Source organism: Cydia amplana, chromosome Z (genome assembly GCF_948474715.1).
Source record: "Cydia amplana chromosome Z, ilCydAmpl1.1, whole genome shotgun sequence".
In the NCBI taxonomy this organism is placed as follows: Eukaryota; Metazoa; Arthropoda; class Insecta; order Lepidoptera; family Tortricidae; genus Cydia; species Cydia amplana.
In genome coordinates, this window is record NC_086096.1 from 18,039,674 (window position 1) to 18,066,892 (window position 27,219).

At 37.3% G+C, this 27,219-nt stretch overlaps 1 protein-coding gene across 2 annotated transcripts in view; it reads right to left on the reverse strand.

The window, feature by feature from the left end:
* The window catches only part of LOC134660837 (LIM/homeobox protein Awh), a 48,888-nt gene that overhangs the window by 8,558 nt on the left and 13,111 nt on the right, over positions 1 to 27,219 (reverse strand). For both annotated transcript variants that reach the window (XM_063516672.1, XM_063516671.1), the window contains exon 2: positions 3,829 to 4,010. In XM_063516672.1, coding sequence (XP_063372742.1) covers positions 3,829 to 4,010 — 182 coding nt within the window. The remainder of the gene's footprint in view (positions 1 to 3,828; positions 4,011 to 27,219) is intronic.

A 27,219-nucleotide genomic window follows, 5' to 3' on the forward strand; every position in this document is an offset into this window, starting at 1 on the left:
ATGTACTTTAAATTCCGTCTAATTGACATTGCCCGTCAGTCTTGTCACCGTACAGGCATAATCAATTTCGTAATACATTGCGTGTTCGATTAAATTTTAAAGTGTTTTAAAATACAAACCACAAGTTATTTTTACAAGTCGCTGAACAAACATTGTCTAGTTTGAGGAGTAGAATCTACGTTTTAATTTTTCGCCCGCGTTATAGGCCACACACTGTATATCGGAGCGGCCGAGGTGTTCACAATATCTGAACAGGCACTCTAACGCCCCGACAATAGAGGCGTGTTCAGATATTTGTGAGCGGCTTAGCCGCTCCGATATATCTGATGGCGACTGTACATGTATGACCTTTCTCAGAAAAATGTACCATTCCCTTTTTTGTCGAAAAAATATAAATTTTTGCATTATTTCTACTCAGAAGCACGAGGACTATCGATTTAAAATACGAAAAAATAGTGTCCGAATAAAATTGACAGATTTGAGACGCATTTTCCCGTACATTTTGTATAGACCGTCACAAAACTGACACCCAAAATTTGTATGAAAAACTGGGGTAATTTTTAGGGTTCCGTACCTCAAAAGGAAAAAACGGAACCCTTAGGATCCCTTTGTTGTCCGTCCGTCTGTCTGTCTGTCAAGACCCTTTATCTCGGGAACGCATGGAGGTATTGAGTTGAAATTTAAACCATATACTCAAGTCTACAGTCCCTTGAAGCTGTAAAATAATCAAAATTCTAAGTTAACTTAAAAAAAAGATACGGCCGTTTATGCCCCAAAAACGTATATTTCGACACTCTCAAGGGAATCAAAATTAATAGGGTACTTTCCGTTGACCTCAATAAAATTTGGCAAGTAATATCGTTTTACACTACAAATACAGGATTTTTTTTAAACTGTTTGTAATAATAATAAGATTAATAAGATATTGTTTTTATTACGAAAATGGTACTTTTTTCTGTAAACCCCCGTAGGTATACATATAAATTCATAATGTAGGTACCTATATGAACTTATGAAGCTAAGACCTACAGTTTAACTGATAAACTGATAGCCTTAGCTTCAAATATGTAGGTAACGTATATAAGGGTCAATTCATAACTCGCAAATGTTGGTTCAATACGTTGCACCAACTATACCTGAATGCCAATAGATAAAAAACAATCACATTTAAGTGACTATATTTTTAGTGTACCGCATAAACTTTGTTCGCGGTACACTTATTATAGTAGATAACATAACATACCTATCTTTTATGATAGATCTACTTTCATTTCGGGTACCACCACGAAGGAACGTTTTCGTTCCGAGGACCATTGCGTTGGCCGCTAGCTGTCTCGATTAAAATATATGGTTTCACGTCGCATCCAGTTATCACAATCATAATAAATGACAAATGAAAACGCCAGTGTTGCAAGTCACGGAGCAGACTCGCCGGTGTATTTTTTACGCTGGCAACGTTCCCCGTCACCGCTTTGTTGTGCTACACTCGGCCGACGGATTTTCAATAAAACCACTCTTCGGGACGTTGGCCTGTTTTTTCTATTTAGTCGATATGTTCTCACGCACCTGTTGCGAGAGTACTCTTTATTTCCCATTTAAAGTGATGTTTATGTAAATCGGATCGGATGCAGAGGTGTTTTAGAAAACTTCCTTTTAGTTCTATCTCCCTATTGGTTTTATTTTTGTACAGCTATAGTAACATTACCGTGTGCATATGCACATACATAGGTACCTACCTACTAAGTTTTTGAAGTGAAAACTTCTTTAGCGGCGCTGGGCACTTTTTGAGGTGGGGAAAAAATGATAAACTCGAGACAGCGTAAGGCGATCACGTAACCGTAAGGCGATCACGTGACCGTAAGGTTTAGATGGCCACTCATTTAGATGGCATTTAAATCAATAAAGAAAAACTCAATGACATTACATGAAAAAGGTTCTAATCTTGTACGGGCTGAAATACGAGGATCTCACAGTTACATTCTAACTTTATATCACTCAAATATAATTAAATAAAGCTACAACTCTAGTACTGGTGAATAAAACTCAAAATATCATGACCAAATATATTTAGATGCGAGGTCTGCAAGGTAACTTTACAATTTCTATTCGAATTTTAAACAATTAACGCTACAAATTTAAGCTCACTGGCCAGCAATATCGGAACTAAAGTTTTTCAATAGAAAGGAGGATGGGTCAATTATACATAGTGCTGCAGACATTTTGGACTAGTCATTGAGTTTTCACTTCTGTCGGCACTCCCGGAGTGCAACCCGTTGTTTTTATTTATTTGTTACACGTATTCAACATTGTGTATAGTACCGACATAAATATGCAATAGTCAAAAATGATATAGACCTACGCAAGAAAGCAACAGACTGTTCTGTATTTGGTTGCACCACCCTTATAAGGCGAACTTTGAAATGATAAATAGGTGAGTATTGCTGCAAGCATCGAGCAGACGTCAATAATGCTAGTGGGTATCGATTCAGAACTTTCCGCTATAATATCACAAAAAGAGCGACGTGTGCCTAGAGCCTGTCAATAGTGCATCATCACGCTCGCCACACAGCGCGCAAGCAGGTCAGAGGTCGGCTACACACCGGACCGCCTACCCTGAGAGCATACCTCCGCACATACCTCGAGCAACCCAACCACTCTGACAATAGCCATCACGCCTATGCCATACCTAGCATACCGCGGTGATTTCGATTCTGGTCGGCTATTTCGGCATCACGGATGACTTGGAAAATGATGACTTTGGTTATTTCTAATACGTCGAAGGTTAATTGGACGTAGGCAGCGTATTGTAAAGGATTAACGTTTGACCGTCTAAACGATTGTAACGTTGACTTGTGTTTTACGGATCTGTAGGCCAGCTATTTGATACCAAGTTCAAATCCATGAGAAGTTCCTACTTATGTACCTATTTACCTACTTATATCTTAACTAAATATATAAATGTATGTACTTTAATAAATACATCTACCGGCTTTGGGATTATATTGTCTCACTATACGTAAATACTAATAACTGGCGTATTTTAAGGGAAGAATATTGAGGTAAGAGGGTTTAAAAAATATACATATATATAGATTTGCGTTTACGTAGGTAGGTACATAAATATTGTTTTTACTGGTGGCAATTTCATCCGCCTAGAACTCGTATAGGTAACGGCCTTTTTTAACTTGTATTTTATTAACTTGTAACTCATATTTTTTTCTTTTAGGGGATGAATTTTCAAAATCGTCCAACAGTGTTAGCCTTTATCAGCAACAAATCTTTATACATACCTGGACCTACATACAAACTCCTTCTAGTGGGATTACCTAGTTGAATTACCTATAGCAATTAATAGTAGTCTACTTTTGATTATAAAACTGTGTTATTACATAGGTACTTATTTATTTGGATAAGCATGAATGTATGTGCATTACAGTTATATTCTGATCTAAAGCACAAGAATGCAGAAAACAAATAAGACTAATATAACATACGGCATAATATCTAAATGTTTTTGTAGTTCAGATTCTGTTTTTATAAATTAGTTTCATTTTAAAGCTTTAAGTAGGTACCGAAAGGAATCGAGTAGGTATTTCTACTTGGTATCCTATAGGTGGTGATTCAAGAAGCCCTGTGTTTTTACACAAAACATATTGGTGTTACACAACAGTCAGAGCGCAGAACTTTCCTTCTTCACATTTATAAAAATCTTTCTACATGAAGTTCAGAGTAACCGTACCCGTACCCGTTTTACCCGTAGAAGGAAATTGCTGACTTGCAAGAAGAAAATATACGCCACAGGCGGGTGGGAGACTGGGACATACTCACTTGGCGTAATCCTGCTTGCAGTAGACCTGGCGGTCGCGCAGGAAGCAGGAGGGGTGGCGGTCGAGCTGCACGGCGCACACGCAGCAGCGCAGGCAGGCCGTGTGCCACGCGCCACCGCCCACCTCCAGCAGGAAGCGGTCCGCGATGGGCTCCCCGCACGCGCAGCACGTGCGGTGCTCCGTCTACAAACAATATTCATACCTACGGTTTACCTCAATATCTCTATTAGTATTTACAGACAATTCTTGGGATTCATTGCCAAGCGGAACCCAGGCTCCCATAAGCAGTGGCAAAAAGCCGGAACTGCGCGAGGAAGATGATTTTACAAAAAAGCGGCCAAGTGCGAGTCGGACTCGCCCATGAAGGGTTCCGTATTTAGGCGATTTATGACGTATAAAAAAAAACTACTTACTAGATCTCGTTCAAACCAATTATCGGTGGAAGTTTACATGGTAATGTACATCATATATTTTTTTTAGTTTTATCATTCTCTTATTTTAGAAGTTACAGGGGGGGGGACACACATTTTACCACTTTGGAAGTGTCTCTCGCGCAAACTATTCAGTTTAGAAAAAAATGATATTAGAAACCTCAATATCATTTTTGAAGACCTATCCATAGATACCCCACACGTATGGGTTTGATGAAAAACATTTTTTTTGAGTTTCAGTTCGAAGTATGGGGAACCCCAAAAATTTATTGTTTTTTTTCTATTTTTGTGTGAAAATCTTAATGCGGTTCACAGAATACATCTACTTACCAAGTTTCAACAGTATAGTTCTTATAGTTTCGGAGAAAAGTGGCTGTGACATACGGACGGACAGACAGACGGACAGACAGACGGACAGACAGACATGACGAATCTATAAGGGTTCCGTTTTTTGCCATTTGGCTACGGAACCCTAAAAAGACCTTTTTTCGAAACCCTGGGGGCAGAATCAACCTACGACTCGACCTTTTAATGTTCATGTACTTAAAACGTAACTTGCTCGGTCTCGGTCAATTCTTTCAACTCATCGGTTCAGTAATCTGGAAAAAAATTGGCCGTGACCTGACCGTAACAGACGGACATACGAGTGATCCTATAATAGTAACGTTATTTTTCATTTGGAGGTAAGTACTCTCAACCCTATTAATACTACATGGTACAGTCGAGTTCACAAACATTTATTTGTGCCAACGTTCCAAAAATATATTTAAAAGATCTAATTTTCTGAAGTAAATTAAATGGTTGAATAGCCTTTATCATCCGGACCATAAAAGTAATCAATTGTATCTCTTAAATGAAAAAAAAAACACTCAAATTGGCGGATAGAAAACAGTTGAAAAATGGTGGAAAACAGTTTATATTCATTACTTATATTCTTTTAAATATAATCTTTTGAATCCCACCCAGATGCAAGCAGTAGAACCAAAGAGTTTTTAATACAACATCTACTTATAAAAAATATAAAATACGAAATAACTTTTTCCCCGACCTAATATAATATAATATACCTAACCCTTCCGTATTTGCTTTGATTTATTCAGGTCATAGATAAATAACCTCACTCTATACATGGCAAACCTTACTTAAATAATAAATGGTAGGTTTAATACTTATTACTGAACAAAATTAATCTCCTGAAACTTTAACTTTTTCGCAAAACTCGCTGTTAATTTATTATCCATGTATGGAGTCAGCAATCTAAGCTATTACCTACTTGTGTCTGTGTGGGTGGGTAAAACAAAAGGCACAATACTACGAGAATCTATGTCAGGATCTGAATCTCTGGCTGGGAAGGCGTAACTATTGAAACAAATTACACAATTAAACATGATAACGCAGTAAGGGCAGCGGAAATTAGTTTAGCGACACAATAATTATCTCGACGCCGACGACAACATGTGCGCGCCCGCAGACAAAGCCGCGGCGCAAACAGTATTTATTTGATTGTCCCGGCGTGGAGCGGGGGTGTAATCCAATAAAACTGTTGTATAAATATTACACCCTTTTGATGTAGTTGCATTGTAATCAAACGGGAAACTATGCAAGTAAAATATACACTTGGGATTAACATAATTATTTGTCTGAACGAAATAAATAAACCCTCTACAATGCTATTTCATAAAGATGTTTTGCCATTTTTTAACCGACTTAAAATACAAGAGGAGAAGACGGCGGGGGCAGAGTTGAGTCCGCGGCGTACCCTCTGCCTGAATGGATGAATGATAAGATAAAGGAGACGTACTGACTAAAACCCATGAATAAACAGTAAAAATTGTATCTGGTATGTATTATGATTATGACTCACTACAGTTTAACATGTTCCCTGTCCGGGTGCCCCGAATGTGGGGTGGGGTCATAAAGCTTTTTTTTTTCAGGAGTCCGTGCTTCCACTGTCGGTTCACAACTTCAAAGTGGAAGCACACTTGGACGTGTGACTTTATCATACGAGTATCATTTTGTATGGGGACAGTAAACGTACTTACGTATTCAATTCGATATAAATATATAATTTTCAATCGATTCACATACCTACATGTTTAGTAGAAAGAGTTATTTTCTGCAAGTACAAGTTTTTTTTTATAAAAATTTAGTTAACATAGGCAACTTAGACATACTCACATTTGTACCTGCCTATAATATACTATGTAGGTACTAGGTAGTGTAATCGCTCGCAGAAGCGCTGGTGGCCTAGCGGTAAGAGTGTGCGACTTTCAATCCGGAGGTCCCGGGTCAAACCACGGCTCGTATGTACTAATGAGTTTTGCGGAACTTTTATGTACGAAATATGGTATCATTTGATATTTTTTACCACTCGCTTTTCGGTGAAGGAAAACATCGTGAGGAAACCGGTCTAATTCCAACAAGGCCTAGTTTCCCGTCTGGGTAGGAAGGTCAGATGGCAGTCGCTTTCGTAAAAACTGGTGCCTACGCCTATTCTCGTGATTAGTTACCAAGCGGACCCTAATAGGCTCCCATGAGCCATGATGAGTGTAATTAATCGCTCGCAGTATAAAAAAGCGATATCCAATTATTTTCGTTTATTTTACTTGTTTGGATACGAGTATATGGATTCAAAGGATTCAGTTATCAAATAAAATGGTTTAAATATTAATTACTTATTTAGTAACTTGAACTAAATAGTTAAATAAACTGATTTTTGAGCAGTGGAGCTTTTTAAGGAGATCTTGTAGGTAAGTGGTAGTTTAAGGACTTTTAAGGTAGTCGTTTTTAACTATTGTAACAGTAAGTGGTTAGTATAAGTTAGTCATTTTTGCCGTTTTGTCTGCGATTCTGCTAAATAAAGAGTTGTGTTAAATAAAATAATTCTGAACGCCACGTTATTCTCGTGGCTCGGGACCCTGAATGTGGTTTTTTAATTATGTAAATTTATTTATACTTTCTGACTGCAAAAGAGACTTGACTCGTACTTACTTATCTCAAAAAGTAACTTCCCTGTCTTTTTGTATTTTGTCTCTACATAGAGTTCTATTAGAAGTCTAGAAGAATAAATATACGCCCATGCAAACCGTGCCTTCAGTCCGTATAGTTATGAACTACGCGCATTAGTACATTACGATACAAGTGCGAAAAGTAGGAAATTCGCAATAAATTGAAACACGACCGAAGGGAGTGTTTTAAATCGACACGAGTAATATCAATGGTAATAGATTTACGTTCTAGTTTTGATCACGAACATAAATAATACTTATTTTTTAAATCAATCGTCCACACGTCTGCACCACACGCTCTCTCATCGACACATTAGGACACCAAGTTACTTAGGTATTATGTCCTTACTGGTAGGTACCTTACCGCCGTATACATTCTACACACGGACTATTAATGTGACCAACCGGGATATTATTTTATTTTAAAATGGGTACTTAATGTAAAACAAATCATACCCGCGTATTAGTCCGTCAGGAATGAGTATTAGGTACCAACCTACACACATGTACAGTCAACCTACGTTTATTTATCACTACAAAATACTAACGTACCAATGCGCGCGAAGCATATGTTAAAAACGCATCCACTTCAAGTTTAGCAATAAACTACGCTGAACATTGCAATATTTTTTGCCCCATCGTTACAACAAACCCTAAAATGCCGCAGTTATTGACTCCTCGTAAAGCGCACCCGGCCACCGATCAAATAATAACAAACAATACACGAACAACATTAACGTTTAGCGACGCTCCGACACCCCAAAACAAATTCACAGCATTTTGTAAGCAATAAATATGTTGCGGCTGCGGCCGCGCAGCGCAGCCCCGGCCGGCCCGGCCCTCGCCGCGCCGATCGCTGCCTCGTCACCCCGCACCAGCGCACATTATGTAGAGGCTCCCCAGTCCCCTGGTACTGTTCCTGCACGAACAAAAACCAGTTGCCACCTATCAAAATCTTAGTAACAAATTTCTTAAGGGTTCTATTGATAGCGGCGCATAATAGATACCCGGTGTGGTCGCATTGTGAGGACCTCTCCAGCTTGATGCCCGCCATTTGACACTATTGGGTCTGTTGGACCCGAGTGAGCAGCTACTCGTTTATAATGACGTTGTTTGAGTATATTTAACGCACCATTTAAAAGGGTTTGCTTACTTTATATTTCGGTTAAAATTATGTAAATAAGTTCGTTCCTTTTTGTTTCTCTGACAAGTTTGTGATTTTCGCTCCGCGCGGTACCGGGCTCCATGACGCATAAATGAATACTTTAACAGATCTATTACATTAATTACTTACTTGCTACTGTGAAAATGTTACACATAAGCACACTCCATCAAGTGGCCGACTCGTTTGTGTTCATTTGCATTTCCTTTGTTCTAGACTTTTAACAATCACTCGCTTCGTAGGTAATTCCTTTCGTTTAGACTTTTTCCCTTCGAGATATATAAAATCAAATAAAGGATATGAAAGAGATTTTTTGTAGTAAAAGTGAAATGATACGTCGTTTTGAAGTATTTTTTGCAGCAGACATGGATATCTAATAAAGGTTGACAAAAGAGTCAACAACGGCTCCACTCAATAGCCGGGCGAACACTCGTGTGGTGTAAGCGCCGTTACCAACGCATTGTGCGATCATTTTGCCGGGCGTGACGAGTCTACTAAATTGATCTGTAACCGGATAACTCACACGGTATTCGAATATTGATTCCCTATGATAGGGTATTTGACTACCAGTCAAATAAAAAAATCGGGGTCTGCCTGTAAGATCGGGTTAGGCAATCTACCTACTACTTAACTAAAAAAAAGTGGGAGTCCTATTCCTTACATGTAGGTACAGTCAGCAAAACTATTACTACTATTAGCTTAGTACCCAGAATGAAAATGAATGTACCTACGTATTAAATGGGTATTGAACCCCTATTCTGCAACTTATGCTCGTTATGCGCTGAAGGACCTATTTTTTATTGACCTGAAAAACTAACAATTAACTAGCAATTTATAAGTGCTATAAAGTTAACATTGCGGTGGTAAATAGTGATCCCTGATTATGACGAAATCTTGTGATAACTATGATTACGATCGTATTAAGCTCCTAATAGGTTTTCTATAAACCTACTATTATGCGTAGTAATCGGTTAGGATGACGCCTACAAATAATGAATGCGTGACAAAAGAGAGTTCATAAGGCAGTGTATAAAGTATAATGGCAGATCGGATACGGGTCGGGTGCGGACGCCGGGTGCTGGGCGGCCGCGGGCGGGAGCGCGGCCGCTCCGCTGTATTGTGTCGCAAACTGTCGCGTCGCGCCCGACCATTAGCCCACGGCAGCCCAAAGCTGGCATCATCGCACGGCGCCTGCCTCCTCTATTGTCATGGGCTTACCTTTGCAAATCCGATTTATATTTGAATATAATTGACTTTCGGCCGCATCAGGTACCGAGAGCTTGTATCTCATTGTGTACGGCTGATCTCTATGGCGTTTTTATCGGCTGAATATGATAAATGTATTGAAAAGATTAAGTTTAGTAGTGGGTGCGCTTTTGGAGCTAAATGGGCGCGAGAGCTATTTATTCAAAGATTTTTTGGAATGCGGTTGCTGAGACCAAGATACATTTACACACAAATACATTTTTGCTATGTATAGGTATAATGTATAATGTATAAAAAAAATATGTATGAGATTCTTAAAATGAGCTCTTTCTTTCATATAATAAAGTTTGAGAAGCTTTTTTTTTAAATTTTCTCATATAACCCCCAAAAATTGCCCCCATGTTAAAAATTCGTTTGTTTGCGTTACATGTCCGTCTTTGGGTTACAAACTTACATATGTGTGCCATATTTCAACTTAATTGGTCCAGTAGTTTCGAAGAAAATATATAGGCTGTGACAGACGAACAAAAAGACAAACGAACGAGTGATCCAATGAGGGTTCCGTTTTTTTCCTTTTAAGGTACGGAATCCTAAAAATCAAGAAAACTCACCTTGATAAAGCTTTCCACGAAAATTATTTTGAACTTGATCGGTCGCCCCAATAATAAGTTTCTTCCAAACACTTGTTAAAAGGGCGTAAGTGTTGGGAATATACGCTCTTTTACTGGTAACTATAGTTTTTTATATCGTATAAAGTCCACATGCCCTCCTTATGCGTGGCCCGACAAGCACTTGACCGGTGTTTCTTCTAGCTAGAGAACAATTTCTGACTTCTTATCGAACGTCATTATTATGTCCACAACAGACAGTTCGCTGGCATATTATGGCACGTATGTATAAAAATAAATATTCTATCAGTTCCTTCCTAAAGTTACAGCAAACATTCAATTTCTTCCAAACAAACGTCTACTGAAAGCAATTTAAGGATACAGAGTTGTTGAGACAAATATTTTGAATAAATTTTGTGAGTTTTCCGACTGACTGCTCGCTCTCGCCTCAGAAATCGTTTTCTCCCTCAATGCAAAACGGCGCCCGAAAAAATCTTTACCAACCGACGAGTATACGGCAATGTTATGGTAATGTACACGAAAACTGGATCTCATTTGCAGCCTATTGTGCAAACAAGAATGATTCGACGTCAAGAACTCCTGACTCGAATTTGACTACCTACTTGTGTGTTTAATAAATATTAGTACCTAATTTTCGTGGAAAGCTTTATCAAGCTGCGCTTTCTCGATTTTTAGGATTTCGTACCTTAAAAGGAAAAAACGGAACCCTTTTTGGATCACTCGTTCGTCTGTCTTTTTTTCCCTCTGTCACAGCCTATTTTCTTCGAAACTACTGGACCAATTAAGTTTAAATATGGCACACATGTAAGTTTGTAACCCAAAGACGGACATGTAATGCAAATTAACCAATTTTTAACATGGGGGCAATTTTTGGGGGGTTAATGAGAAAAGGCACGTATTTAACCGGTCAACTAATTAATCGAATTTGAAATGGCTACTAAAATTAAAAGTTTGGCAACAAAAACGGAGCCTTAAAATATATAGAATAGAATAGAATAGAATAGAATAGAATAAAATTTATTCAGGACGCTTATACAACAACATTTTACAAAAACATGTCACAAAAACGGTTTAAAACGTCACTGAAAAGGTTTCCACTCAGCTTGATGTCAAGGTATCTTATGAATACCTTGACGCTGGTCTTCCGTGGAAACCCTTCCAAAAAAAAAAACGAAAGTTCGTATATCTAACTAAACCTATGAGATATAATAATATATTTATATTATCCACTCACATGATTCCGATTTTAACAAAAGGTGCCCTGAACTGCTCTGCCATTTCGCAGATAAGACGGCACAGTGTCATGATATTTTCAAAAATCGATAACTTTACTTCTGCTAAAGCATTTGCAACGATTATTTTGGTTTTTTAATGATAAAGAAACAAATAATTTATTTTACCACTATAGCATTGTGCTGTTATAATAAAAATAATTATTAAAAATTCACAAAGTTGACCCAATGAAATAATGTCCGCGTTATAGTAGAAAACTATTTTTAATTAAAAATCTAAATCGATAACGTATCTTTTTTTTGTATTCAATTTAAAGAAGACTTAATAAGCTTTTAATTGGTACTAAACATCTTGATAGCTCACCTATGAAATTGCCGAGTAAAACTAATTCAAATTCCGATAAGAAACTTTCGAATTGCTCAATCTGCTGTGAAACTATATATTATGTTCATGATTTTTTTGTGGCTAATTTAGACACTGAAGTACTAAAATATAGTAAAAAACAGTTTAAGACACTAATAATCTTGAAATAAAATGCATAACTTATGCAATTATAACGATGATAGTAGCTATGTAACTTAAAATAACAAAAGAGTATCTACGTACCTACTAAATTTTGGTGTTTTTATAATTGCCGATCACCAACAACCGAACTAACTTATAACTACACTAACACGTTTAATACATCCACCATAACACACACTTCACAACATATTAAGCACAATAAACCAATAATAACTATTAACACATAAAATTATACTGATTACAAACGTAAATAAGCCGGTAAACTGACTTCTTCCATCTCAAAAATAAAGATGGCTACCCATTTAGGGTGGAGACACAACAGCGCGCGGTGCAGATGTTCAACAGAAATAGGAACTTTAAAATTGTAATACCTAATTAATTATTTATTTAATCGTATAATTATTTAGTTTATTCAATGTAAATAGCAAAGAAATATTAGTAAATACAAATTATAAGTAAGTAGTAAAAAAAATCCCAAAACGCGTATGCAACGCGTCTAGTACACTACATGCCTTACGATATGCAGAAATGCTTTAAGCAACCACAGTTGCCGGGTTTGTACTTACAATTTACCGTCACATGTTTTGATCGCTAATCCTGTGTAATACACAGTGATTTAATACATTCTATGGTTTATTAATGTAACTTAATAATCGAACTATTTAATATCTATTGGTTGCTCAAGATATATTTAGTAATCTTAGAAATGTAGGGCATTCAAATAAGAAACACGTCAAGAATCTACAGAACTATTGTTTTGAAGTGATATTATTTGGTCATCAATATTAAGTAGGTCTAAAATATAGTTTTAAACTAATAGACCAATAAACGCGGAGTAGTTTAATATACATTACTAATAGAAATATCTAAATTTGAATACTTGAGGCATTTTAAAACACGCAGCAACTTTTTACACATCGCACTTCCTGAACAACTTGCAAAGTAAAATAGATAAGAAATACTGTGGTTGTGTCTATATGATTGAAACATTTTTTAAATATTGTCACGTTGGTAGTCTGTGTTTTAAAAATTGTTTATACCGTATCTGTGCAGCCCTTCACAGATAATAAATAAAAAACCGCATACACTCCTTTTGCAACTCGAGTTGCGACGATCATTTTAGAGGTGCGCAATCTTGAAACTCTAGTTGCTGGAATCATGTGAGTGGTTATGTGAGATCAGACGCTAAAAATATGTATTAATATAAAATCTAATTGTAATTAGTCACATTTGTACAGCAGCATTACATTTATTAAGCTTTGGACAAACTATCACACTCGTTGAGAACAACAAAAACAATTTTTTAAAAACTTTAAACAGTACAACAATATAATATACCTACATAAAAGATGTAGTATCGGCACTTAATTTTATAACATTTTTTGCAAATTCAGGATGTGCTTTGTGTACTTAATTTTAAATGTATGGACAGATGATGAATTGCGTATAGGTGGCGGTATATTGTTCCAGCACTTCGTGGCAGAGTACTTGAAACTGCCACGAAATGCAGATGTATTGTGCCGAGGACAAGCAAGACGACTAGCACCCCTGACATGACGTTGAGAAAATTGTAACTTAGCTATTAAATACTGGGGTGTTAAAGTCTTCACAATGCCAAAAAGCAAACAAGCGAAATGCAGCGCTCGTCGTGACTCCATGTTCATTAACTCACTACTATTTAGGAAAGGTGTCACATGAGTTCTAGGTGGTATGTGGAAGCAGAATCGGGCACACGCATTCTGCACGCGCTGCATTAGCTTCTTGGTTTGGGCCAACAAACAACCACCTATGACGGTATCCGCATAATTAAGTCTAGAGAGGATTAGAGATTCACATAAATAAATTCGAACATCCGTACTTAAATATTTACGAATACGGTACAATATTGTGAGTCGGTAAAAACAGCTTCTGGACGTTTCTAAAACATGATTGTGAAATCTTAAATTGCCATCCATGAGTACACCCAAGTTTCGAGCTTCTTGAACTTGTTCAATGCAGTCAACGCCTATTTTAATAATCGGATTACAATTCTTAATTTGACGCCTTTGGTTTTCAGAACCTAATATGAGGAATTTAGATTTTAAGGGGTTTATAAATAAGCTGTTTCTATTGGACCATTGAACTATTCGAGACAAGTCATCATTTATGATATTTACTGCATTGGAAATTTCATCTGGCTTAAGTGGGAGATATACTTGGAGGTCATCGGCATAAATGTGATATCGGCAGTTTTGGATGGAATTTACTATATCTGCGCTATATAGAATATATAATAATGGACCCAATATCGAACCCTGTGGAACGCCATGAGAGACGAGTGAAGCTTCGGAGGTCCTACTGGTACCATTCTTATTGCTTAATTTTGTTCTTTGAAGGCGACCACTTAGATAGCTAGAGAACCATTTAAGTGCTAGCATATCGAATCCGTAGTAGGCAAGTTTAGAGATTAACAAATTATGGTCAATTGTGTCAAAAGCACGGGAAAAATCAAGTAGTACCATAATTGTTCCGTTTCCAGAATCAATCTCAGTCAGGATGTCATCAACAACATCAAGCAGAGCAGTTGAGGTACTATGTCCAGACCTAAAACCTGATTGTTTTGACGGCAAAATGCAGTTAGCCTCAAGGAACTCTGTTACTTGTAGGCAAACAGCTTTCTCTAGAACTTTTGACAAAAAGGGCAAAATGCTGATAGGGCGGAGATCTTTAAATTCACAAGGGTTACTTTTTTTGGGGATAGGTTTTATTAAAGCTACTTTCCAGGCGTCAGGAAATACCCCGGATAGGATAGACTGATTTATTAAAGCAGTGATTATCCCCAGCGTTCGTGGAAGTGTCAGAAGAATCATGTCACGCGTGATTTCATCTGTACCGAGAGCGTTGGATGAGATATTGGTGATGATTTTAGAGACCGTATTCTCATCAACTGTTTTCAAACTAAAAGTTGCAGAGCCAAAACGATTGTATTCAAAGTATGTAAGATCAGATAAAGTAACATTTGACTGAGGAATATTTAGAAAGTGATTGTTTATTAAATTAGGATCATCAAAGAAACAAGGCAACTGAATTAATATATTGGAGACCATTTATGAAGCACATTTTAAAAAGAAAACGGCTAGGTATTAATTAAAAAATTAAGTTCTTTTAAAATATTTTTTTGGTCATTACACCGTCAACCTAACACGCTCCTCCTCGTTTCGCTCGTCGTCGCACCTATCTGTTGACTCTAACAGAACACAGTGGTACCTATTGAACTTAGTAAAATTTAAAGATCTAATGGTATAATGGCCATTAGGCGTTTCATGATTAGAAATTTCGACCATAAGTATACTGACCATTGCGTATTGGTAAATTAATTTGAGGTGTTTTATGTAAAAAGTGACCAATATTCATTAAATTTGACTGCTTTCGTGTTAAAATACTACCTAGCTGAAACAATATGCTCAGTTATGATTAGTTGATTACTTAGGTGTGAACAACTAGATGACAACTAAATTTTATGATCGCTTTACAATATTAGTTGCCAATTTATTATTTTAGACGCCAACCTATCACGTTAATTTCCCTATAATTTTTTTGGGTGGCTTGTTTATGCTGCCAGTTTTTTTTAATGATGCTTATATTTGAGGCTAATATATTTTTTTAGGCGCTAATATATTAATGCACAGTAAAATTATATTATTATAAGCCCAATGACAGTTCCTGTTTAATATTTTAGTTGCCCGGTTAATAATAAGCCATGAGAAAATTAAAAAAAAAGCTTCTCAAATTTTATTATATGAAAGAGCTCATTTTAAGAATCTCATACATATTTTTTTATCATTTTGGGACAAACAGTTTAGCAGTTATTAAAGATAGTAGGCAAAAAATTACCATTCCCCCCTTTATCTCCAAAACCACTGGGTCTAAAATTTTGAAAAAAACACACAAAATAGTTCTTTACCTATAGATGACATGAAAACCTATGAGAAATGTGCAGATAAGGGTGAGTCGGACTTAATTACTTAGTTTTTGATCCGACCCCTCACGGTTTATTAAAGACATTTCAGTCACGTTTTACATTGTTAAAAATTGTGTAATGTACGGAACCCTTAGAACACGAGTCCGACTCGCACTTGGCCGTTTTTTTTTTATTGTACGCGCAGTTTTGAAGTAATTTAGAACGACCTAGCTACCAAACGTTGAAATATTACTGAAAATTTCCATTTCATCTGTTTCAGTTACATACTGTATGTAGTGCCTATACTATTTAGTATTATAGCTTAAAATAGTCTTCGAATAAAATGACTGATAGACGGATGGACGGACGGAAGGACATGAGGAAACTAGAAGTGTTACGTTTTTGCCATTTTGGCTACGCAACCCGAAAAACCTTAGGCTATAGTTAAATTATACAGGGTGTTGCCTGTGATACGAGCAAATAATTAAAACATATATTATACTCCTCAATCTATAAAACTTTTGTTAAACAACTTTTAAAAATTATGAATCCTTTAGGCATCCTGTTTTTCATAAAAAATAAATATTGCCTTCAATGTACGCTGACATCAGCGTGTATGACGTTGCTTGTCACGCTTTAAACATAACAAAATTTGCAATACATTGCATCTTAGAATAAACTTTAAAGTGTAATAAAAATCAAAACATAAGTTATTTTTAAAAGTTGCTGAACAAATGTTGGTCAGTTTGAGGAATACAGCCTGCAGTTTAATTTATTGCTCCTGTTACACCCTGTATACCTTTTTACTTAAATCTTAAGCTGTTAGGTAAGTAATTTAATTATTTGTAATTTTGTAATCTAATTAAGAGTTTATTTGTCTATCTGGTAGAGTTTAGGTGAAAAAATAAGTGAAGGGTCCACAGAAAGAACATGTCTAGTCACACTAGTGACATTTTGAGTAATCGCGGTTTTAAAATTTGGAACAATGTCAAAACGTATGGCAATTCCGTGACCAGATATTATTTAACTAAAAATAAAGTTGTGTTACATTTATTAATTTTATTATACAGTGGTAGCAAAAGATATAAATAGTGCATTAAGAGCTCTTCATTTTGAGATACAAATCTCATTTTCCGAAAAATGTGACTAGACAGTATGTTCTTTCCGTGGACCCTTCAAGTAAAGCCTCTTCTACATGTGGTTGGGTATAGTTTACATAAAATAGGCCAAGAACATGTCGGGCCAAGCTCGTTGTAGGGTTCCGTAGTCACCTGTCCCAATAGGCTGCCTTGAACGGGGGCTATTCGTGGGTATCATGGCCTAACAAGCACAACCCAAAGTGAGTACCTTCGCAGCACTTGTGCAACATAGGTATTACTAAGAAGGGAAGACTTTTTGCGAGATCTCAAAAACGGCTAAACCGATCCCGTTCGCTATAGTTTTCGTTAAGTCTTTACTAATGTTTACTTTCATAATTTTTTAAATATTTTTTGACCCGTAATTCAAACGTTAAATATATGTGGCCGGGGGCTCTATATTTTATTTTCGGAGCGATTATTAACGTAAATGTTCACTTTATCCGAAAAATATTTCTTGAAGACGCCTATTCGTTTTAAAAGGCCTATCTATCCAGGCTAATAACGATGCTCCACACCATAGGGTTGAAGTAGACAAAAATCATCCCCACTTTACGTGTAGGTACGGATGGTACCCTAATTTTCTTTTCTAGTTTTTATTTTACCACTTTGTCGGCGTGATTAATTGTTATACCCATTCTATATTCATACCTATAAGTGGATTGTTAATGTTTTAATGTATACCTACACTACCTACAGATATTTTCTCTCAACATGACAAGTAAAGACAATTTATAGTAATGTAATGATAGTTGTGATTGCACGTAAACCGGAAATGTACATTGTTTTAGAACAACACTTTTCTACAGTGATAATAAGGGGCATTTTATATGAAATTAAAACGTGTAGGTACTTACGTCGTTGACGTGCAGGCGCTGCGCGCTGCGCTGCGGGCAGGCCGCGCCGCGCCGCGCCGCACACAAAGCGGAGAATAGCGCAGCGGGCACCGTCGGGATAATACCCATCTTCACACCATTCGCAGCGCTCTACAGTTTTTATGATGACGCGGGTCACAAGGAACATCCGTCATACGATAAGACAGCAGCCTCATTCAAATATATGCAAATGTTACGCTATCGAATAGTAGCTTCTTTTATATTAAATTGTGGTAGCATTCTTAAAATGAAAAACATCCCACTGTCCTTAATGTGACATTTTTACGTGTTAGAATATGCAGGTATAAAATTTATTTATATTCTCAACGTTGACATATTAATGCCTACGTAAATATTTTTTTCAAAACAATAGGTAAGTACTTAATTTAAAAATTTGCAAGCACGATCTAGGTTATTTTTTCATTAATTTTAAGCGAGAATTATTTTTCCTTCTGTTGTCATTTCCAAGTTACAAGACGGCAATATGTTTGCCATTGTCGGTCAATGAATGTCATAAAGTAGGCAGGTACCTACCCATTTTCATAGTGCGACTGAAACTTTGTAGGGAAATTTAAATATTTTATAAATTGAGTTCATTTAATGTTTAAAAGCATTAATTTGATGTATTCAATATACGAATTATGATTATCAACAAAATCAAGCGTAACCAATTTTATTCATAGATATTTTTGTTCAAATATCAAAATATCTAAGATCTTGTCAAAGAATAAATAAATATTTTACAAGAGATGGAAAAATTTTATCAGCTCTCCTTTTTTTCTTAGATTTGTATGAATATAGTCTCTAATGCGAACTAAGGTACCTAACGGTACCTAACGGTAACGGTCGGTAAAAGGTAGGTACGGTACGTCAACCGTCAGCACAATCCGAGTCAGACCCTATCCGCGATTCCGAGCACGCACATCCATCCTTTTGACACTACTGCCTTTCGTCTGTCTTTATAACTTTCGTTCGGAAATATAGCCGGGGTAACTATAGTCTGATAATCATTCAATGGTAAGCTCCTGCACAGCCCACGGTTTTCAACCGATTCCAAAATTTATTTTTCCAAACGATAGACAATCTATCTTTCTCGGGATTTTTTTATTTTTTTGTTATCGAAGTTTGTTTTCAGAATATACCATTTTCGATTTCTCAAGCAAATCCTGCATCTTTTGACACCACTGCCTTTCGTCTGTCTTTAAAACTTTCAGAATATAGCCGAATTACACTCTCTAAAACGATCTGATAAACATTTTCAATGTTAAAAGATCTGTTTTGTACCCGAAAGGTAAACACAATTAAAAGCCATATTTTACGTAAGTGTTAATATGACATTATAACATTTATTAAATTTCAACGCAACCGGGGTAGGGTTTAGTATTGGACGTTCAGGTCACAAATGACCGATCACAGGTTGTAGCTTAAATCACAATACTGTATTACTATATGGATCCTTTGGCAGTACGCGGCTACGGTAGTTGTGCCAACAGGAGGGTTCATCCGGCCTCTCCGACTGCGGGGCGGGGCTGGGCGTGGCGCCCCGTTACCTTCCGACTCGGAGTGACGTCACTGCTGTGTGCCTGTGTGTGGTGCCATCTCACGCTTGACGTCATGCCTACTGTGCCTTTTCGAACGCAGTACTCGTCTATTGAGTCTACACAGCGCATAATTTCAAAACCATAAATAAATATTTGGCATTTCTTGGTATATTTTTTTATTCAGATAAGATCGAAAAAGAAAAAAGTTTATTGCGATTTTCAACAGAAGTAGGTTTCACTAAGGTTTTGAAGAGTATTATTTAGATACCTATGTAATCTGCCGCAATTACCTCATCCTCCACCAGGTCATACATACCTCGCATTAATCTTTCTTTAGAAATATAAGGTGTTAACAAATTAGTTACCGATATTTTTAAAGATGGTACTATACATTAAAACAATACATGATACAGACCCCACTCGGAGTTGTTGACGCGATTTCATTACTGAGGTACAATACGATTTGTCAAAGATACTTGTAATAATATCGTACCATTTGCTACTATGATAACATTAACACCGCTAATTAATTTTATTTCAGTATCACAAAACAAATATTATCTCCGAGGCGTTAAAAATTAGAAGAATGGTGTGATAAAACTTTATAATAAGAGGTAATTTTGAATTAAAGTAATAAAAAAACCCAATCGACGCTATGTATACCTATGTGTATCCTAATTTCGAATGTCAATTTTATTTATTTATTTGCAAATTGATACGGCATCACTTTGGTACTAAATATTTTGTTATTATCATATTTATTTAGTACCTACATATTTACAAGGCTTCTTATATAGGGAGTATCGTGTAAATGGAGAACTGTGATTGAATCCCTGACTGACTGTCAACTGAAAGTAAACTGAAATTAACAAACACATTGTACTCTAATGAGGATAAACTCGCAAACTTTAACGCAGATAGCGCTGCAATTGTTTAAAAAATCTGTATCTCGTTGTTTGATATTCATGCCGATTCATATAAGAAAAAAAAACAAACTCACATATAGGTAACTAAAAGAAGTGGTTTCAATTTACCACTTTTACTTTCAACCAATAATTTCATGGTAAAAAGGAATATTGTTTATTGTCTATCATCGATAACTGTTTTGAATCAGCTCTTGTCATGTTTCATAAGCAACCAGGTTCGATCCCATAATCGATTTCAGCCTATCATGACATATTAAGCAATAAACAGTCTATAAACACGAGAGAGCGGCGCGGCGGCGGCGCAGGCGCAGTGCGAGCGTGGAGCGCTAATTACAAACAATTAGGCGGCCCGGTGCCGCCCCCCGTCGCGGTTATCATTCTATTTATTGCATACAGAAAAAGCTAACCTTTTTAATAGTCTATTACGTGTTTCGGGATGACTGACTTCATCTTCAAATTTACCTGTGAAAGGGATCTAAAACGATAGGTAGGTACTTAATGGAACTAAGAATTAAGTACTTACGAACTTAAACGTACCTACTAACGATTCTGGTATTTATAATAAATATATGTACCTAGGTTATTGGACATGTCAATGTTTATTTTGTTATCTATGTACATACCTAACCTACAAAGAGACAAATTTTAACTTTACGACATTTATGTTAGGACACTTACAAATAAAACTTTGCCGTGCCTGGCTGTGAAAATTACTGTGTTAAGCTATTGGAGGATGAGAGTTCAAATTTTCTTAACGTTACATACTTAATTTAATACATACGTGACTAATCTGTCAATTTGATAAATTAAAAATCTAGTAATTTAGCGTAAATATAAGCTAGGTCAGAGTGTGATTCCGCGGCCGCGCCGGGACCGAGCCGAGCCATCAGCACCGGCAGGCCGGCACAACACAACTGTCAAATAACTCAAATGTTAATAGGGGCGGCCCTCTTGTATCAACTATTAAATACTATTCACGTTTTACGATAATGCCCGACAAACTCATATTGACGTATAAATTTTGAGTTTTATCTTATAAAAATAGCCGCAGGCGCCAGTTGTTTCTCAATAGAAATATTATTAATAAGCGTTGCTCGTTCTGTTTTTCGGCTTTAATTGCGTCCAGTCGTTGATCGTCAGAGTTTCGATTCCGAATAAGCGCTTCAAAAGTAGTAAATTAGTTCGCCGGCGAGCCGCTTTAATATTCATAGGGTCCAGGGAACATTTATAAACTAATTAAAAGTTTTGTTCATAACCGTGTCGAAGGTACAGAGGTACAGAGGACGAAGGTACAAATGCAGATAACTCGCCTCAACGTTATAGGTACCAAACATAAAGTTTGAAAACATTTTGTTTATTGTTATCGTTGAATGATTAACCTACCTACCTATGTTCTTATTTTTATTTTTTGAAATAGCTTTTATTTATCCCACAATATTTGTTACTTGGTTTGGGCAGTTTGGGTCAGCAAGACAGAAGGTGGTCATAGGAACAATATATTAATAGTTATTTACAGTTCTAGTGCAATAATTAGCACATTTTGACTGTGTTGCTCGTAGATTTTGATGGCGTTTCGTTTCCTGAAATTAATTTAAGTATACAAAACATGTTATCAAATAAAGTTGGACATGTCGTCAAAGTCTAAAGACAACTATTCAGAACGTATTAATAAATAACGGTTTAACAATAGTTTCAGTCAGCGTCTCAGCGATAAAAGCATGTACTTACCGAAAATAAAATTTACTACAAAATAGGTAGGTATGCGTTCAATTTGCATTCAAAGAAAAAAAACGATGTCGAAGGCAATCTGACAAAACAAAAACTTGAATTGTCATATTTTACAAAATATTCTACGTTTTTAGTTAGGTATGCTATACTATTTTTTCACCACGCCAACTACCAACTGGTAAAGGCTCTCTTGATGATTGTTCAAAAACTGATAGCAAAGTTGCATTTTAGGCATGATTAGGCAAAGTAATCCAATGCAAATTTTGAGTTATTTTCTTATGTTTGTTGGTAGAATTGATTTTTAAATGATGATTTTGAATAATATATATTTAATAACATTCATTTGGATTTGATTTTGTTTGATATCTTTCAGTTAATATTTTCTTCGGGTTGGTGTGGTGAAAATTTTTGTGTTTCACTCGGGGGCAAATTTTGTTTAACCCTCGCAACGCTCATGATTCCATTTTATTTTGGAATCTTTCGCTTGCTCGGGTATCAATATTAGCACGAGCGGTTAAACAACAACTTTGCCCCTTGTAAAACAAATAACTATTAAGCCGCATTGACTATTATTGAGAGGTAAGGATATTGTTGTATGCCCTTATCATATATGGCTAAAATACATTGTCGAGGTAATAGATAACGTAATTCAGATATGAATGGGTCAATTGAAGCTATTTGCGAGAGTGAATATCGATGTGTGAAGCCTTGGCGCGGCCGGCGCAGAGCGCGGCGGGGCGCCCGCTCCGGCCGCGTCGCGCCGCTCGTGCCGCGCGCCCACGCACCTGCTCAGCTGCACGGCCATTCATACTGCCTTCTTTTGTCTACAAAAACACGCCAAACTTCCTCGTCTAACATACTACATATTTCATTCTCATCCCAGTATTCTTTAAATAATGAGTATATTATGTAGGAGTGCAAGCCAACTGACAGAAAGTTAATTGCGAGTAAAGCAAGATTAAACATAATACGATATCTACGTTGTATAATGATTTAATGAATAATGAGGGTAAGCGTTAAGCTTAACGCAGATGACACTGCCGTGCAATAGTTAGGACATGAATAGTTAGGACGGTTACGCGAGGATGCGCGAGTTAGAATTACAAGTTTTGATTGAAAAAAATAGATCATGAACAAGCTTTTATTAGGTCGACCAGTATGTAACTAACTATGTAATGGAATCTAAGGTAACTAATTTAACCATCTTCCAAGGATGGTAGCGTCATGAAAATTGGCAGCTGTATGTAGTTCTGCAGGGCTAAGATGGCCGGCTCTTTATCATTTGTCACCATGGCTGTCACGTTCTAACAAATATGTAAGTGCGAAAGTGACGCATGGCATGACAAGGGATAAAAATGTGACCATGATAGCTGGTCTGATGACAATATAGAATAGATATGAGCGCCGCGCCGGCGCGCCGCCGCCGCCGACAAAATTTTCACGCCGCCGCCGCGACGCTGTGCTATCGGCGTGGCATCGGCGTGACCTTGGTAGTTACTACTACTTTCAGAATCAGACAATATATATTCAATCGAGTTTAGATCTTTAACGGCGCCACTTCGAATAGTTTATAGGCATTCAGAAGGTATTTTAGGCCCATATAATTAAAAAATATCGAAGGTAAATGCAAAGTTATCTTCTAGTAACCGCGCTACAAGTATTGGGGAAACGAAATTATTAAATATCATTTTTAACATCAATATGCTTGTAACAAACATACTGATTTCCTTCCATTTTTATTGTGGAACGTTCCACATTACAATTTATAGATTGTATATACACTACATATGTTGTGATTGCACAATGAAAAAATTAACTGTGGTCAAATTTCAAGCTTTGCTTTCTCGCAGCTCAATCTTTGGCCTTGCATGGCTCGCATGGAAGTAAGCCGCTATCTGAATCTGCAAGTTTTTGACCCTGTATGGAGCTCAACTTCCGGCCTCTTTTAAAACGCTTGAGCATTGGTCCTTGTCCGATCTTAGCTCCATTGCAGCTCGGCCTTTGGCATCGCACGAATGCGCCCGCAGGATCTTTAACACTATGGCTTCGGTCTTTATCGGCCTTCGCCTTCGCTCTGCTCTCTTGCAGCTTGGCCTTCGGCCTCGCACAGAAGCGCGCCGCAATCGGCGCTCCAGGCGTTCGGCCGTCATCATCAGCCAAGCTCATACTTGACGGTCGATTCTTAGCTGTATTCTTACCTGCAGCTCATCCTCTGGCCTCGCATTGGGTTGGGAGGCGTCGAATTCAAGTCTTCGGTGTTACATGGAGTTCGGCCTTGGGCCTCACTTTTTGACATAAATCGGTTTTGTTGGGTCGATATTGGTTAATGACGGAGCTCGATTTTCTTTGGACTATCGACAAGACGTTTCCTTGATAAAGTCAATCCGCAACTTTTAACTTAGCACAAAAAATAAGGGCCTCGCTAAGATCTTCCGGCCAGAGCCTCGCCAAGATTAAGACCGCCTCTGAAGCCCCGCAATACCGCTTTTCCACAGTTTATACGATATAAAACTTTTTTCGTACCATTATTCAACAAATTATCCTTGAAAATAAAAAATGCATTTATTTTATAACTTTCTTACATGTTTTTTCGGTTAAATTTTGGTTTGAATTCTTTTTACATTAATCGAAGGTGTTTCAAGGCTACGGCGCCGATTCGCCGCCGCTGCCGACTCATTTTGACCGGCGCGCCGCCGCCGGCTATATGCCTATCGACGCTCATATCTAATATAGAATAATATGGTACTGTCGAACTGATCTGATGATGGAGACAGGAGGTAGCCATAGAAACTCTGTGATGAAACAACGCAACCTAATTGTGTTAGGGGTTTTTAGAATAGTCTCGATGAGTATTAGTTGTCTGTCGTAAGAAAAGTACAGTCAGCGATAAAAGCTTGTACCAAAAAAAAATTGCCAAAAACTTATTTTATAGAGTTAAGAACTACTAACGACGACATAATACAACTACACGGTGTTTTCTTTAAAACCTACGGCTACTAAACTTCGGGGTATGGCTAAGTACATTTAAGGATGGCATAGTTAATAATGTTTACTTTTTATTCGTACCTTTATCTTGGCCAAATAGTCTCTTTCCAGGCGCGACAGGAGAAAGAAGTCCAAAGACGCACCGAAAACGCCTGGAAGAGCTATTGGTCAATGAAACACCTGATGAAGGGAGACCTACCTCTATCACTCAAGCGTAGGCTCATGGAAATGTGCGTACTTCCAGTTCTCACCTACGGTGCTCAGACCTGGTCTTTGACGGAAGCTCAGAAGTTTAAACTCGGGGTTTGCCAGAGAGCTATGGAGCGCAGCATATTAGGTGTAAAATTAAGGGATCGAGTCCGAAACACCACGCTGCGCTCTAAGACTCGAATAATAGACGTAGCTCGGAAAGCGGCTAAGTTAAAATGGGACTGGGCTGGTCATGTCTGCCGAATGCCGGATGACTTGTGGGCCAAGTTAACCACAGAGTGGGAGCCCCACGAGTCTAACCGGGGAGCCGGCAGGCCTCGTCGGCGATGGCGGGATGGCCTGGACTCCTTCTTGAGAGGCTGGCCAGATGTAGCACTGAACAGGGACGACTGGAAGGAGAGGGGGGAGGCCTTTGCCTAGCAGTGGGACACAGTGGGCTCTGTATAATATAATAATTTATTCGTAAAAAGTATAATTCATAGGGTTTCGTAGCAACTGTATAAACTCATACTAAACACTAATCAAAATGTAAACAAGCCCTAAGGCAAAGTGTACACGCTCGTAGGGGCCTTATCAGACAAAAATAAATAATTTATTATTTCCAAAATGGAGTTAATTAGAATAGGCACCGGTTTATTTGAGAAATTTACTTAATTTATGCGCAGGAATGCACCCTTGAAATTAATGGACTTAAAAAAACCCCGAGTATAAACTATTTACAAGTAACAAGTTAACAACCTGTCAAATAGGACCTTTTATAACCACCCTCTATACCTAAACCACAGCCAAAGGCAGTTTACCCCATTTCTGATAATTTGTAGAAATACCTACCTACCGAAATGTTTGCTTATGAAATAACACCGACCAAAGAAATACATCGCAAGCGGCCTTTACCAAACGAACTGAAAGAAATTGACACAAGTGACTCCTGCGCACTGTAAACAAACGCGTCTGTTCATACAGAGACCTTCATTTTACTAATTTGTAACGTATAATCTGACTTATACGGTCGTTAATTGATTGACGGGGGCTCGCATATAAGACATTAAAGTATGATTAAAGTATGGCTTAGTATTAAGACGTCAGACCGTGGCTATGGATATAAAGACTTAAGTTTGTGTTTCACACGCGCTGTCTTCTGTTCGGCGGCATGACACCGATCTAAGTACATAACCTACATTCTTAGTTTAAGGATCGGGTAACAAAGCGAGGCGAGTGCTAGACTTACAGCAGCAGTTAGGTACAACGTGTTGTCAATGTCGACTACACCCGTCACCGTCATGGCACAAATTCACCATCAATTCACCTATGTATCTTTACTCGTAGCGCTCCAGAGGAACACTCTCGCTAAACTATGTATTTCCTTAATAGTTACTAACTAAATACTTAAAATGGGGTAGGTAAATTTACCAGCTGCCAAAATATTGAGAAGTCAAAGATATTTTAAATATGTATGTATATTGTAAGTATTTTTTACCCCATTCATGTTGCAGTTAGAGAATGAGACTATATTATTTGTGCAATTCAATTGTTTTTGATTTTTACGTTTCCTCCTGGTGAAAGTGGCTAAATTATTATTTGTTATACAAGGGAGTAAAGCTTAACCTCTCGTGCCCATATTGAGACCTCAACAAGAGAGATTCTATAAGCATACGGAGTGATTCAAAAATGGTATCTTGAGCGTTACAAGGATTTCAAGACATGAGTGACGGACAAACTTTATTGTCAAGAGTAATATAATTATTTATTGTAAGACAACAAATCTAATCCAAATTATAGTTTAAAAATTTTTACCATTAAACCATCGCTAATTAAGTATAGGTTCCTCAGATTGTATAACAGATTGTATTCTTAAGT